Genomic DNA, 15,488 nt, shown 5'->3' with positions numbered 1-15,488 from the left:
CTTCACCCCTCTGCATCCTCTCCGAAAACTTCACCTTGTTCTGATTTTCCAGCAACTTTGACTCTTTGAATGAAGATGACACTGTGGAGAACAACCAGCTGGCATTTGACGTGGCCGAGCGTGAGTTTGGCATCCCCCCAGTGACGACGGGCAAAGAGATGGCCTCAGCCCCGCAGCCTGACAAGCTCAGCATGGTCATGTACCTCTCCAAGTTCTATGAGCTCTTCCGGGGCACCCCGCTGAGGCCTGTGGGTAAGGACCTGCTTTCAGGATGAGGCTTTGCCAGCCCCTGAGCCGTCTCTGCCCTGTGCCCACGTCTGGCTACTCTTCACACTGATGTCCTTTGTTCTGGGGCTGACCCCTGCCCTCCCTTTGCCCTTGAGCCCAAACAAGGGTGGACCCCATGCACCCAGAGCCATGTATGTAAGTGGGTCCTGTGTGGCAGGTGCCACATGGGGCTGGCCTGCATTTGCCATTGTCACCAGGAGATCACTGACAGAGCGACACCAGCCCTCTATGCAGGCCACTGACAGCTTCAGTTGGGGGTGAGGGAATTATTTTGGAGGGGCCTTGTCTCAGTGACACCCTGTGAGCTCTGAGGGAGCAGTGGAAGGATTTGGATCTCAGTCTTACTTTTATTTCCTAACAGATTCTTGGCGCAAAAACTACGGAGAGAATGCTGACCTCGGCATAGCCAGATCATCCATTTCTCATAACTATCTTAACCTCACATTTCCAAGGAAGAGAACTCCACGAGTAAGTTTCGGCCTGGGTTTGTTTAATTTCTTCTTACACGTGGATGGGTGAGGGGAAGGAAGATGCCATGTGCTGGGTCTTTTTAAGCTGATAAATTACCCACAGCGAGTGCTCAGGAAGACATGAGTAGAACTCAGCCAAGTTCCCCTGCACCATGTAGCCAGCTTCAGTGCCTTCAGTGTGGTTAAGGAAGGGCAGGGTAGAGAGCAAAGAGGACATGCTGGTGAGTATTTTTAAAAGTAAATATTACTCAGCCATAAAAAGAAATGAAACTGAGTTATTTGTAATGAGGTGGATAGACCTGGAATCTGTCATACAGAGTGAAGTAAGTCAGAAGGATAAAAACAAATACCGTATGCTAACACATATATATGGAATCTTAAAAAAAAAAAAATGTCATGAAGAGATTAGTGGTAGGATGGGAATAAAACACAGACCTACTAGAGCATGGACTTGAGGATATGGGGAGGGGGAAGGGTAAGCTGTGACGAAGTGAGAGAGTGGCAGGGACATATATACACTACCAAATGTAAAATAGATAGCTAGTGGGAAGCTGCAGCATAGCACAGGGAGTTCACCTCTGTGCTTTGTGACCACCTAGAGGGATGGGATAGGGAGGGTGGGAGGGAGGGTGACACAAGAGGGAAGAGTTATGGGAACATATGTATATGTATAACTGATTCACTTTGTTGTAAAGGAGAAACTAACACACTATTGTAAAACAGTTATACTCAAATAAAAATGTTAAAATAAAAAAATAAAATAAAATAAAAATATAAATTCAAAAAAAAATAAAAAGTAAATCAGATTAGCTCTGCCTCCTAAGCAGGGAGATGGACACGATATCTCACTTTATTAAGCAATTTAGATCAAGAACACAATGGCCATTTAAGAGCAGAAGTGGATGATGAGGCTACATTTACATATTCTGTTCCATTCATTTTTTTTATTCATTCATTCAACAATGTTTACTGGGCCCTGTTCATGCCAACTTTAAGGCTGAATGTTTTGTTTGTTTTTGATGAGGGGAGCAAATATACAGAGGTGAGTAATATATGGACCTTGCCTTTGAGGAGCTCAGAACCTAATAAAGAGATTCCCCAATTTTCCCAACCTATGGCACCTTTATTGTCTTAGTAATTTTTTTTCACACTGCCCCCAGATCAAAAGAAATGCCTAAAATTTTCATTTGTTAAGTAGTTATATCCAAATAACTTGGTAGGGGAATTTTGCAGGGTGTGTGACAGACATCACCATGCTTCCCTAGAAAATCTAAAATATCCTGCGGCTCCTCTCTGAGTTCACTCTGGTGCCACAGGGTGCCTTGGTACGCAGTTTGGAAACTACAGGCCTAATGAGAAATTACAGGGTGATATGAATGATGGCATCTCCATGGAAGCTATAATACAAGTTGCCTTGCTTGATGTGCTCATTTTACAGATAAAAAGCGGAGGCCCGGAGTTGTTAGGCTTCAGGGGCTCACACAGAGCTTGCCTTCCCTCCAGTGACTTGGCAGAGGGCTGCAGGCCTCTGCGTGCGTCTCAGTGTCTCTGGGTCGCCAACAGGCTCTTAGCCACTGGCCAGTCATGCCTTGTCCTGCCAACCCCTCTGCTCGGGGTGGGGCTGGGGCTCCATGGCCTCCTTTCTTTCCCTGGGCTATGTGATCAGTGGTCACTTTTTCCCCTGAGGGCTGTGCTCCCTGGAAGGCAGCAGCGGTTGTGCTGACTCTAGGAACTGGGTACTTAGTGCTCTACACGCCCTGTCTCTAGGAAGGGACAGGCTCGGGGGCTGGGGAGGGCGGGTGTGCAGGTCAGCTTGGGTGTAAACAGAGCAGCTGAAAGGCTGAGCTGCACCCCACTACCCTGTGCCCCTCTGCTCCCCGAGCTGCCCCACTCAGAGCCTCTGTGGGAGACACCGTGACCCACCGTAGGTCACACTGAGTGAAAACTGTCTTCCACAGCCCAGTCGTCAGCTTGCCCCACCTCAGCCCAGCTGCCTTTCATTTTCCTCTGGTGACTGAGGACCCCTACTTTGGGCTACTCCATCCCAGGCAAGCCAGTGCAGCCCTTCTGGAAGATCTCTGAGCCAAACATTTATCACTTTTCTCTGTTCACCCGCTTTCCTTCCACCACTTAGCCCACAGCTGGGAACTGGAGAGGCATGTTTAAACCTTTCACTCACCACACCTCTGTTTACAGAGTGACCGAATTGAAACAGCCTGGCCAGCTCTGGCTCAGGAGGTGGGAATGGTCAAAAGTCAGCCGTCAGCCAGGCCCTCTGAGGGCGCCGGAGCGGCCCTCCACTTCGCCCTGGCTCTGCTAGCAAATGCAGCGGGGGATGCGTGGGCTCTGCCCAGCCCAGCCCTGGCTGATTTTGGCCCACATCCAGTCTCCTCCAGGGTGTGCTCCTTGGCTGCCCACCTTGAGAGCGGTTAAAATCCGCAGATCTGATTCCCTCCCATGGCCCCATTTGATGTCTAAAGTTTGCCCTGCTTCTCAGATAGGTAGAGAGGTTAGGTCATTGAAGTAAATGCCTGGTGTGGGCATTAGTTGTCCCACCCTTTTCCCTCAAACTGGTGGGTTGGTGGGTTTGCAGGGCCACTGGGTCACGTTCTGCCCTGGCACTAAAACACCCCAGCATATACTGTCCACCACTCAACGCCAGTGCAGTGGTCCGACCACATGCAAAGTACCTTCTCCCCTTTCTATCATGTGTCTTCTTATGTCTGGATCTTGTTTTGGTCTGGAGAAATCTGTTTACAATGCTCTTCGGTCTTAACATGTCTCATGACCAAAGAGTACGAGTCCACTCCAGGTTGCCCCTGGACACGCACAGAGGAGGTCTGCACAGGAGACTGAAAGCTGCACACGTACACGGGGCTCCCCCGCAGTTACACAAGAAGATGTCAATGCAATTAGACATGCAGTTTTCACTGCCCTGGTTCACGTGCCCCTACAGACTGGAGATGCAGGCTAGGCTGCGCTTGCGTGATTTTGTACACCAGAGCCCAGACACACGATCTGTGTGTGTACAGGTGCCTATGTATTTGACCTCGCCCCCTCCCCTCGTCCCTCCATTCCCCTCCCTCCCCCATCACTGACTTCAGAGGACCATCTTGATATGAGGATTGAGCAGCCCACCTTTGTTCACATGTGGCATCTTAATCTGAAGAGGGCTTATTGTTTCTTTCCTGAGTCACTCTCAACAGTCTCTCTCCCTCCTGCTTTTTTTTTTTTTTGCGTTATGCGGGCCTCTCACTGTTGTGACCTCTCCCGCTGCGGAGCACAGGCTCCGGACGCGCAGGCTCAGCGGCCATGGCTCACGGGCCCAGCCGCTCCGCGGCATGTGGGATCTTCCCGGACCGGGGCACGAACCTGTGTCCCCTGCATCGGCAGGCGGACTCTCAACCACTGCACCACCGGGGAAGCCCTCCCTCCTGCTTTTTGATGTTGGTGTTAAACTCTTCTTTCCTCCCTAATCTTATTTTCCTGATAACATCCAAACTCCAGCAAAAGAGAACAGCTTTGGGCAAAATTGAAGGCTCTTCCTCCATCCAGAAACTTGTTTATTTTAGAGAGAATGACTTTCCCATTCTACGCCAAGAGGGTTGTGCCTCTGGTGAGTGGTAATCTACTGGGGTTGGTTATCTCTGAAGACTGGATGGCCCACGCCTGGGGAGGAGGAGGAGAGCTTAGGAATTCTGTTTTCCTCTTAAAGAAAAGCCCTTGGACTGCTGCAGATCTGCCTCTGTCCCAGTCAGCAGCTAGAAGCCTCGTAGCATGGGACAGTTCCTAGAGACTCCAGAGCTCTTGTCACCAGGCTCACAGGTGACATCTGAACACGCATATGTGGTCTCTGTCTTCTCTGTGTGCATGTGTGTGTGAGTGCATACACACACACACACACACACACACACACACACACACACACACACACACACACACACACACACACACACACTACCTGTCTGTACTCACCTCGTCTTACCACACATGGGTAATGCCTAGATTTATGTCCACTTCAGTTATGACACATATTATATTACATACATAGTCGAGGTGCCTGATCTTTGTTTTCCCCATTTGGGCCCATTCCTTGAGGGACAGCACAACACAGAAGTTGTCATTTGTCCCTGGAAAGCCCATCCTAGAAGCCAGGTGGGTGGCCCCAGGATTTATCCTGCTTGGCTGGCTGATTCTGACCCAGGTCCTCCTCTAGCGCTGGCCCTGGTGGAGTGGGGTTCACAAAGCATGACTCACATCAGTGTCTGGTCTGAGCTGGAGGGTCCCCCTCCCAGCTCTTCTCCTTGACCCTCCTGCACAGACACTTTCCAAAGATCCAGGGGCAGTTATGTAAGAAAGTGCTTCCTCCATTCACCCAATCATTCAACACAGATTTACTGAGTCCCCATATTACGCTGAGTTCTCAGTGCTGGGGGCACAGCAGTGAACAAAGAGGGCCAAGGTCTCTGCTGGAGGGAGCTGACCTTCCAGTGTGACTTCCTAAGTTCCTCTCACTCCCCTTCTCCAGCTTTTTTCACAGAACCACCCACCCAGCATCCAAAACTCCCACGAGGGTTCTCGTACTTCTCAGTACGAGTCTTCAGAGCCTTGAAGACGGCTTAGGGAGTCAACCCAGGTACTGATGCTGTCCGGGTCAGTTAGCACAGGGCTTAAGCAATGTGCACGCCCCCATCCCACCCTGGGCACCTGTGGTCTGCAGGTCACTGCCGAGGGTGATCGCTCTCCTGTCCTCTGTGTAACTGCAGCCTGGGATTCTGTGCTGACTTATAGAATGCGGATGCGAGCTGAAGCCCAGACGACAAATACGTATTTGGGTCTGGTGGGGCTTCAGCACGTGTTCAGACCTCTCAAAGTTCCTTTGCTTGTCTGTGAAATATCGTAATAACATAAACATTGCATTGCTGCGAAGACGGCGTTGAACAAGTGTGAGCTGCAGGTCTGAGCTCCTTCTCTGGCACATGGAAGGGGCTCTGTAAATGATGGTCCCCATCCCATACTGACTAAATGAAGATGCTCGTTTTCTGAAAACGGTAAACCTAGTTGGGCTGACCACTGGCTTCCGTACTGCAACCATGATGGATCCAGCATTTTACAGTGTCATAGCGCATTTGCTCCTCTTGGTTACATTTTGAGGAAGGCAGGGGACATGTTCTCCTCCCGGTTTTAGAGATGGGAAAACGTGGTCTTAGGGAGATTATAATGCAGTGCCATGTAGGTGGTAAATGTCAAAGCCAGAACTAGAATTCAGACTTTCTAATTCTGTGAATAGCACTAACCTAACTTAAAATGTCTAACACTTATATAGCACTTCAGAGGAGAAGAAATGTCTTATATACATGAATTTGTTCATCCTTACAATAACTTACTTAGAGCTACATAGTGTAGTATCTTAGAAGTGAGGAAACTAAAGTCAGAAAAGTTGGGTGATTTTCCTAAGGTCACTTAGCCGGGAAGTAATTCATGTCAGAACTCGAAGCCATGGATCCATACTGCTCTGCCATTGAAGGGAAGAGCTCTCTTGCCAGTGTCACTGACCATCTTTCTAAATATCATGGTGGCCAGTATACTCTCAGGACACTGCCTACAATGGCCAACCTCTTTTCCTGTGACCTAGATCTGAATTTCTCCACCAGCTAACTAAATATAAAGTTGGGGCTAAAATCACCTTAAGTCAGGCAGTATGGGAATGTGATTATCTTGTGCTGATCAAATAAATGATGAGATTGGTAGACATATGTCTTTGATTTTTTTTTTAATGGAGAACACCAAGTAGTTTAATAAATGCCTTTTGGTATATAGAATCTTTCAAATCATTGGGAAATAATGACAAGAAAATATCTTAGGGTGAAAGGGCAGGAAAAATTGATAAGAAAGTGAGTTATTTGTTTATTCTCATACTCTCTCAGGGCACAGTAAGTATTTTCTTCCCCCTTGTACCCCAATTCTCTACAGTGCTAAGCAGAGTCCAAGGAGAGGGCGTTACAGAGGCATTTTTGGCTCCCCAATAGTGATATACAGATAAGAAAAAAATTAGATAAATCTCTAGATTTGTGTTTTCTCAAGCTTTTTGTTTTAACCTAGCTCTTATCTGAGAATCAGTGCTTCCATGATAAATCCATAAGGAAGAACAGAGACCCTTTGGATTTGTATGTTGCTAACCATATAGACTGCATTTTATTGTCCCATGGGTCAGGCGGAATCAGAGGAGCTGATGTTGCCCCACCCACTTCCTTTCACCCCTCCCCCCAAGGATTTGGGGGTCTTCTTAGGTGCTGCTGCTGGGTACACTCCCCCCAGGAGTGTTTTCTGTGAGCCTGTGGCTAACGTACTGAGTTTGGATCCACGCAGGCTCAGTTGGACCAGTCACAGCCAGGGCTGCTGAATGCAAGAGAGTAAGATGTGTTGCTCTTTGAGGGAAAAGCCAAGTCCTCATTTAATGTGGAAACAAGAAGAACAACAGAAATCCCTACGACGATGCATGAAGTGTTCTTGTTGGGAGGAAACCCTGTACTTTCACAGGCTCTTCTCCAGGCCGGTGCAGGGCTCACAGGCCGTGGAGCCAGGCACCCAGACAGGCTGGGCCTCTAGGACCCGATGCTGTAAATAAGGTCATCTGTTTCTCTTGGTGTTTGCCCAAACATTTGGGTTGAAATCATTTCCATTCACAGCATAATGATTTATTAGAAACTGAGGAAAATGTTGAAGGGAAGGCAAGGCCCTTTGATCTGTTGTTTTATGCTTCCTGAGCAAGGGAAGGGTCATATTTTTGAATAAATATCAATGACTAAACTGTAGTTAATTTTGTCTTAAAATTTTTTTTAAGGTGCTGGTAAATAGGAGGAGGGGCGGGGTGATGGGAAGTGTAAATGCAGGGGAGCAGGTGCTTGCCTGTGGAAGTAAGTTGAGTGCACACTAGACTGCGTGCTGGGGGCTTTGATCATTACTGTTGATTTAGAACAACCAGGAGGTAAAGGATCCTCTGTGATGGGGCAAGGTGTGAATTTGTGGGGCTGACTGGGGAGCATGCCTGGGTTTGAGAGGAGAGGGTGGCCTGCAGCCCTTTCAGCTGCATCCAGTGTGGAACAAAGGCTGGGATTTCATCTGGCCCTGCTATGGAGGGCCCCGCTGAGGGTGTGGGAGGCTCCCCCAGGGAGGGACGCATAGTCAGTGGGGACGGCTCCATGGTCCTCAGTGGGCTGGCCGTTTGGGGAAGGTCCCAGCTCGAGGTCTAACCCCAATGTCAAGGAGAGGCTAACCCAGCAGGGTGCATGGCAAGGCACTAAATCCAGCCTGCAGCCCCATCCCAGCTCGTAGCATCAGCTCAACCTATGCAGTCCCCCTCCTTCCCTTGAGGAGATAAGTCAGACCACAAGTGCGCCCTTGGGTGGCCTTTGCAAGGGTCATGCAGTGGGCTTAGGTAGGGCAGGGTTCTCTGGATTTAAATGTCCAGAGTTTGGAAGAAGAAAGTAGGCTGTAAGGGGTTATCAGTGGGACAACCATACAATTTATTGTCTAAACCAGGATATTTTTGAAAATGAAAGGGGGCACTATTCATAATTATGCTGGGGGAAAAAGCAATACATCAAACTGTCCTGGGCAAACTGGGCTATATGGTCACCATAGTTTTCAGGCCGTATCTGATGCTACTTTGAAGTTAACATACTATCATTTACCAGTAGCTGCAATGGTGGCTGAGTGGCAGGCGTAATTTGCCATCAAATTCCTGGACAGCTGATCTAAGTCCCGAGAATCCCTGCCTGTGAGGGGAGCCAGTGGCACCTCTTCGTAGGAGGTGATCTCCACGGGGCAGCATCAGCAGGCCCGGCTGTGACCACTCTGAGTCCAAGGTCATTGACAAGGAGATAATCCCTGCCCATGTCACAGGGATTCTTTCTGCTTTGGAATGTTTTGACATGATTTGGGTGGCTGTGTTCCCACCCCCTTCTGACAGAACCCCTGGCTCCCAAGGTTGGGGAAGGCTCCCTCGTCTGTGCCCGAACAGAGCCAAAAGCATTTGTTATGGTGCAGGGTAATTTCTGCCCATCTGTTTCCTGGGCTGGCAGCTGTGGCGGGCAGGGCTGGATCCCCAGTGCTGGCATCACAGCCCTTGACAGCCCTGAGCTCACCATGCTTTCTTGGCCATCACAGGTGGACAGCCGAACCGAAGAGAATGACGTGAGCAAGCGGAGGCGGAAAGGCTTCAACAGCCTGGACGAGGTTTGTGTGCTCAGTGTGGGTTTACACATAGCCCGTTTCCTGACAGCCAGGGGCCACAGCCCGCCCTCCTGACCGTGGCAGTCCCCCTGCCCTTCTTTCTTTCCTCTCTCATGAACCACTGGGTTCCAAGCTTGGCTTGATGCGAGAAAGTTGGGTCTGGTCACTAGCTATGTCACCCTCCCAGAGTGTGGCTCATATCTGTAAAACACAGATGATGCATTTGAAATGGATGACATTTTGCAGAATTTTTAAAGATTAAGAGGACGTGTATAACATGCCAATCATGGTCTTTGACACCTAGGGTAATCGAGATATAATCACTATTAATAGTAAGTAGTAAAGAGGCACCAGCAGTCCCACTTTTCTCCTAGTCCTAGTTTCTACCTTTTGTGTTTTCTGTAAAGCAAATGTCCCAGCACCCGCAAATGCCACCTTCTGGTGAGAGAAGAAGTTTCAGGCTACTTTGTCAAAGCCAAGCATGAGTCTCTCTCCTGCTACTAAAAAATTGATCAGAAAAAGAGTATCAGTTCTTGCTTCCCCAGGCAGCTCTGTAAAGAGACCTGAGATATAAAGCTCATTCCAAAAAGCCATTCTAATCCACAAAAGCAAGCTTAGATACTGTCTGTGAACTGTAGAATATCAGCTTTAGCTAGCCTACTGGCTGATACCAAAATGATGACATAGAAGCAAAGGGGATAATTTGTAGGATACCTTCATACTTCATTTATAGGACTTAGAAAAAAATTTCTTTTATCTTATATGGATGAAGAACTGCTACTCTTGGCTCTGGCATGAGCAAGAAGCCAGTGAACAGGGAGACAGGTGAGAGGATAGAAGCCGTGGCTGATGAACTGGGCTGGAGAAGCATCCCATTCCCCAGTCTCGGGTATTGGCTCTGTCTTAAGTGCCTGTGATTTGCTCCCGCCTCCTCCCAAGAAGGTTCCCTTGGATACATTTTATCCCCGGGGGGGGGACGTCTTCTCCTGCCTTTCGTCTGTGGCTTATTTGAGGGGGTGTTTGTGCTGTTTCTGTTGTTGGCAGCACAAGATTTAGAGTTTGGGAAGAAATCTGGTTGCCCCTGCCCCTTCTGAAATGGCTCTGTTTTCTGGGTCAGCTGTTTTGCTTAAGTCAGATTTAGCCAAGCAATGATTCTCTCTAAATTCTTGCTACTCATAAAGTGTGGGCCAAGAACAAGGGCACCAGTATCACCTGGCAACTGGTTAGACATGCAGACTCTCAGGGCCCACCCCAGACCTCTTGAATCCAAATCTGGTTTTGAAGGAGACCCACAGTGATTCACGTGCACATGAATGTCTGCAAAGGGCCGGTCTGCAAGACCCACTGTCCTGGCCTACTTTGGCCTGTACAAACAGTGACCAGCCTAATAAACTTGCCCTATTCTCACTCAAGCCTGGATTGCTATGCAGACTTACAGTTCCCACTTTGAAGTAGGGAGTGACTCTTTGGCTTGTTGTGTTTGTCCAACTTTTCAGAGTGGCTGTGCATACAAGGTTTCCCATGGGGCTGCTACTCTTAGGGAATCTTAAAAAAAAAATACAAAAAACAATTGACTACAGCTTGCCTCTTCCCATGAATTTCTTCTAAGTGAACATATCTTTGTTTTGAGAACATGTGTCCCTGGGAGGGAGATTCATTGTCTCCTCAGAAAAACTGACTACCCTCTTGAAGTGACAATGCCATTTGTATTTCGAGGCTGAAGGGAGCAGATCTATGGTACCAGGGAACAGACATTCACTGGACACCCATCATTTTTAAAGTTTTATTTTAGCAGATGAGCTAAGAAAATCTTACATAGAATTCCATTTCATAAAACAGCATAACCAACTGGTCACGGTCAACATCTAAACAGTCACAAGTCGTGTTGATATCACGTGTCCCAAAACAAAGCAATGAGAAGGGCCCTTCACCTCCGTTTCATCCTTCTCCAAAATCCCTAACTCTGGGCTAATCATGAGCAAACATCAGCCCGACCCAGATGGAGGGACTTTGTACAAAATAGCTGACCAGCCCCCTTCAGAACTGTCAAGGTCATGAAAGACAGAGAAAGATGGAGAAACCATTACAGATGGGAGGAGGCTGAGGAGGCATGATGACTAAATGCAGTGTGGGATCCTGGATTATGTCCTGGAACCTAAAAGGACATTAGTGGGAAACTGGCCCGATCTGAATCAAGTCTATAGTTCTGTTAATGGTATTGTGCCGGTGTTAATTTCTTAGTTTTGATAACAGTGCCATAATTATTCCAGATGTTAACGTTAGGTGCAGCTGGGTCTACGGTACACAGGAACTATCTGTGCTGTCTTTGTAAGTTTTCTGTCAATCTAAAATTATTTCAAAATTAAAGGTTTTTTTTTTTTAAAGATAGTAACAACAGAGCAGGACTCGTTGCCATTGGGAGTGGGGTGCAGAGGAGAGAAGGGAAGCCCAGAGCCTGTGCCTTGCCTCACTGACATCCCCTCTTGCTTCCTTCACCCCCAATTCTTCACCCTTTGTCAGCCACATGATATATTTTGAAAACTATTCTGCTCATCATTTCGTTATTATATTTGACTTTTTCAACAGTCACATGAAGGTGGGTTACTGCTCGCATTTTACAGATTAGGAAACTTCAGAGAAGTTAAGTAAATTGCCAAGGTCACTGGGCTGGGAGGTGAAAGAGTCAGAATTCAAACACTTAAGTGTCTGGCTCCCAAGCCTAGCTGTGCCTGTCTTTGAGAAGACTCGTCCCACCTGTGAGCGTTGTCTCCAGAGTGGGCATTGCCTCCTGATTTTGCCTCACTTCCTCAGACCACAGAGGGTGTCCTTCTTCAGGAAACTGTCCTTGTCGTGAGCCCCCAGGCCCCTTCCTTGATATCTGGGTTCCAGAACCAACAACCAATGCATTGATTTGGCTTTTGCAGCCTTCAGCCTTTCCTAGCCAGAGCTTGGGCTCCAATCAAGAGGGCTGTAAAGAAGGTGGAAATCAGAACAAAGTCAAGTCCATGGCAAGTCAGCTGCTGGCCAAGTTCGAGGAGAACTCTCGGAACCCCTCACTCCTGAGGCAGGTGAGTCCTGTCAGATGTTCACTGACCTTGCCTTCCTGGTGACCAGAACCCTCTGAGAAGCCAGCAGAAATGTCAGGCTAGCACTGGAGTTCAGGTGTGCCAGCCAGACCTGGCTCAAAAGGAGTCTCAAGCTTCTTCTAGATCTGAAGTCAGACTTTTCTAAAAGGGGCTGGATAGCAAATATTTTAAACTTTGGGGACCATCCAGTCTCTCTTGCAATGACTCAGTTCTGCCATTGTAGCACGAAAGCAGCCGTGGACAATCTGTAAACAAATGCACGTGGCCGTGTGCCAATAAAACCTTATTTACAAAAACAGGCAACAGGCCGGATTTGGCCCGAGGACCGTAGTTTGCTGATGCCTCTTCTGCACTGGGGAAGAAATCCTTTCCCTGATTTTATTTTGCTTTGCAACCATGACTTGTTTTGGAGCCATCTTTGAGATGGTGCAGCTGGAGGGAGCTTTAGAGATGCTGATTGCCCAGTCCATGGTGGGAACACCCGTCCGAACCAGGGTCTTAGCTCCATGTGGGCCCATAGGAATGGGGACCAGCCTCGAGATTGTCCCCTGGTGCCCCCCTCTCCTTGTTCCCTTGGGTCAGGCTGGCAGAGCTGTTGTGTCTGACCAGGGTCCATGTGAGGCTGAAGGAGGTGGGGTGCTGTGGGTCAGGCTGCAGATCCGGCTGGCTTCTCTTGGACTCTGACTTGGAGTCTGCACTTGGATGGTTCCATTTGTTCCCCTGAATTCCTTTGGGGCACCACTGTCACATTACAAAAGCTTGGGACAAGGGGTTCAGTTTTTCTTTGGAGAACATCTGTCACATAACAGAATTAGGCTCCTCTCAGGAGAAAGGCAAACAATTGGTTAATTCTGTTTAGAGGCAGTTACAGACATCTTCCTAGTCTGGATGTATACCATGCCCCTCCTGGACAAACCGACCTTCCCTAGGAAGCCAGGTTTTGTTATAAGGGGGCCATGTTCCTAAGACTTGTAACTGTCTGAATTGTTTTCTCAACTGTCCCTCCTGGAGGCTTGGCCCCTTGCAGCCCCCAGGTATTATTGATGAGGGCTCTCTTCCTTCAGAAGGACTGTAGCATCTAGTGGGCAGGAAGGACTTTGGGACTCACCACCCTGGCCTGGTATGTGCCTGCCCATTGCCCCGGGTCTGAGCCAAAAGCGTAGCCTCCTGGGGATTCACACATTGTCCAAGAGAAGGGGACCATGGGACTTGCTGTTCACATGGACAGAGGGCCGGGGTTCAAGTTTCCCAGCTAGGCCCAGCTTGTCAGAGCTCAGCCCAGGGCTCGCTCAGCATCTGCAAACTCTCTCTCCCTGACTCTCCTCCTCTCCTCCCTCCAAGTGTCTGTCTGACTCGCCTTTTCCTTCCTATTTCCTGTGGCTGCTTTTTCGGACTCACCTTCCTCCTCCCAGGAGCACCGTGTCTCAGGGATAGGTAAGCCCATACTGTGGTCTTCCTCTGACCCTCCTGTTAACTCTCGCCGTCCCAAGCCAGAGGAGCCCACACCCAGCCCATCACCAACTCTGAAAAGGCAGGTAGGGCTCCTTCCAGTGGATGCTGTCTTGGTGAAACCAGAGGGAACTTTGATCCAGAGGGGTGGGGTCCGTGGCTGTCTCTGCACCCCACATAGGGCTGATTGTAGATTCTCTGGGAAGGCAAACACAACTTGAAGTTACCACCCTTATAGGTAGGAATAACCAAGTATGCAGCATCTTAAAATACATGCCAGTCAGGGGTATCGACTGACCAACTACCGTGCTCTTGGTGCTTTATTTGCTTGGGGAAAAACAGACCACACCACACAGGGTATTTTGTGTGATGCCCCTGGGACACTTAGCTTATTTGCAGACCTCTTGAGTAGGCTGATTTCTAAATCAATGGAGAAGTGACAGTGATGGTGGAATGGGCTCAGGTGGCCAGCTGGCCGCATGCCATTGAAAGGGTAAAACTGGCATGTGATTAGACCTCCCATGGTGTCTGAGCAGATGAGGACCCTGCCCAGTGGGCAGGGAGGCAACCAGGAGCCATGGGCTGAGGCTTTTTCCAGCTAATATCTCTGGGTTTGGAATTGGAACAGAATCACTATTATTGACCACAGCACTCAAAAATGCCCGGTCAGCATTAGGAATTTTGTGTTGCTTCTTGGGAAGTGGAGGTCAAAGGAGGTCAGTGTGGACATATTGCAGTGATTCTATGTCTGTGTGTGTAAGAATCATCTAGAGAGCTTTATTAAAAATATCAATCTCTGGTACCCACCCCCTGACCAATTAAACCTTAATATCTGGGGGTTGGGCCCAGACTTTGGGAACCAGGGTGGTACAGGCTCTGATTCAGTGGGTCTGGAGTGTTGTTAATAACAAGGCGGTGTTGTTAAGGAGGATGTCAGGTGATTCTGATGCAGGTGGTGGAAAGTCAACACCCAAGGTTAGTTTGGAATCTGATTCCAAAGGTGGCATCTGGCGTGCCCTTGTCCCTGGTCCTCATGGAGATTCCTCACGGTGGCGGGGCATCCATGGGAGAGCCACAGTTGGAAAGGAAGCTTGACTTTCCTTCTCCCCCAGTTCCCCTTGGTGGTTGTGACGGGGCATGTGCTCCGAGAGCTAAAGCAAGTGTCTGCTGGCGGCGAGTGCCCGAGCAGGCCCTGGAGAGCCCGAGCCAAGTCTGACCTGCAGCTGGGTGGGCCAGAAAATCCCGCCGGCCTGCCTGCCACCTGCCAGGGGACGCTGGCCCTCTCCGGGGTGCTGCGGCGGCTGCAGCAAGTGGAAGAAAAGGTTCTCCAGGTGAAAGCCTTGCTCTTTGCCCTGTCTCTGCCCTGCCTGTGTCTAGGCTACCTTCCTTTCCTCCCCTCCCTTCTCCTGTCCAGGGCGGGTACCATCTCCCATCCTGCCGCATGTGCCAAGGGCTGCAAGCCCACCTGGCTACCTCCCTGCCTGTGCCCCCACAGTGTCTGTCTCTATCTCTTGTTTCTTTCTCCTTTCTCACCTTGGCTGCAGAAAAGGGCTCAGAATTTGGCCAACAGGGAATTTCACAAAAAGAACATTAAGGAGAAGGCGGCTCATCTTGCCTCTATGTTTGGACACGGGGATTTCCCGCAGGTAAATGCGGGGCTTTCAGAGCCCCCAGGAACCCAGGTGTTGGACATCCAGGGAGGTTACCTGAATCAGTCTCTGGAGATTCATTTCTTCCTTCCTCCTCCCTCTATAGCCTGAAAAGCTATTCACTTTTTAAGTCACCAAAGGATTTGGACTGGCGTCTAAAAAAGCTCCATATGAGAAGATTCAAAGTAATTAGACAAATCATGACAAAGGGAAAACCAAGGCAGAAAAGTGGGCTCAGGTCATAGGAAAACATTACTGAACAGAAACATGTGTGCTGTCAGATCTTAGATAGCTTCTGAGTAGGCTGAGCT

General features: G+C 49.0%; 1 protein-coding gene across 17 annotated transcripts in view; it reads left to right on the top strand.

The window, feature by feature from the left end:
• MICAL2 (microtubule associated monooxygenase, calponin and LIM domain containing 2) overlaps positions 1 to 15,488 on the top strand; it is a 441,027-nt gene that overhangs the window by 110,415 nt on the left and 315,124 nt on the right. For 14 of the 17 annotated variants that reach the window (XM_067038594.1, XM_067038595.1, XM_059067905.2 and 11 more), the window contains 7 exons: positions 53 to 252; positions 650 to 756; positions 8,928 to 8,996; positions 11,918 to 12,061; positions 13,492 to 13,614; positions 14,641 to 14,859; positions 15,073 to 15,174. In XM_067038594.1, the coding sequence (XP_066894695.1) occupies positions 53 to 252; positions 650 to 756; positions 8,928 to 8,996; positions 11,918 to 12,061; positions 13,492 to 13,614; positions 14,641 to 14,859; positions 15,073 to 15,174 (964 nt within the window). The remainder of the gene's footprint in view (positions 1 to 52; positions 253 to 649; positions 757 to 8,927; positions 8,997 to 11,917; positions 12,062 to 13,491; positions 13,615 to 14,640; positions 14,860 to 15,072; positions 15,175 to 15,488) is intronic. The other 3 variants (XM_067038603.1, XM_067038605.1, XM_067038604.1) reach the window with 1 other exon arrangement.

This window comes from Kogia breviceps, chromosome 7 (assembly GCF_026419965.1).
Source record: "Kogia breviceps isolate mKogBre1 chromosome 7, mKogBre1 haplotype 1, whole genome shotgun sequence".
Taxonomy (NCBI): domain Eukaryota; kingdom Metazoa; phylum Chordata; class Mammalia; order Artiodactyla; family Physeteridae; genus Kogia; species Kogia breviceps.
The sequence above is the reverse complement of the archived record's forward strand: the minus strand, read 5'-3'. Positions and strand labels throughout refer to the sequence as shown.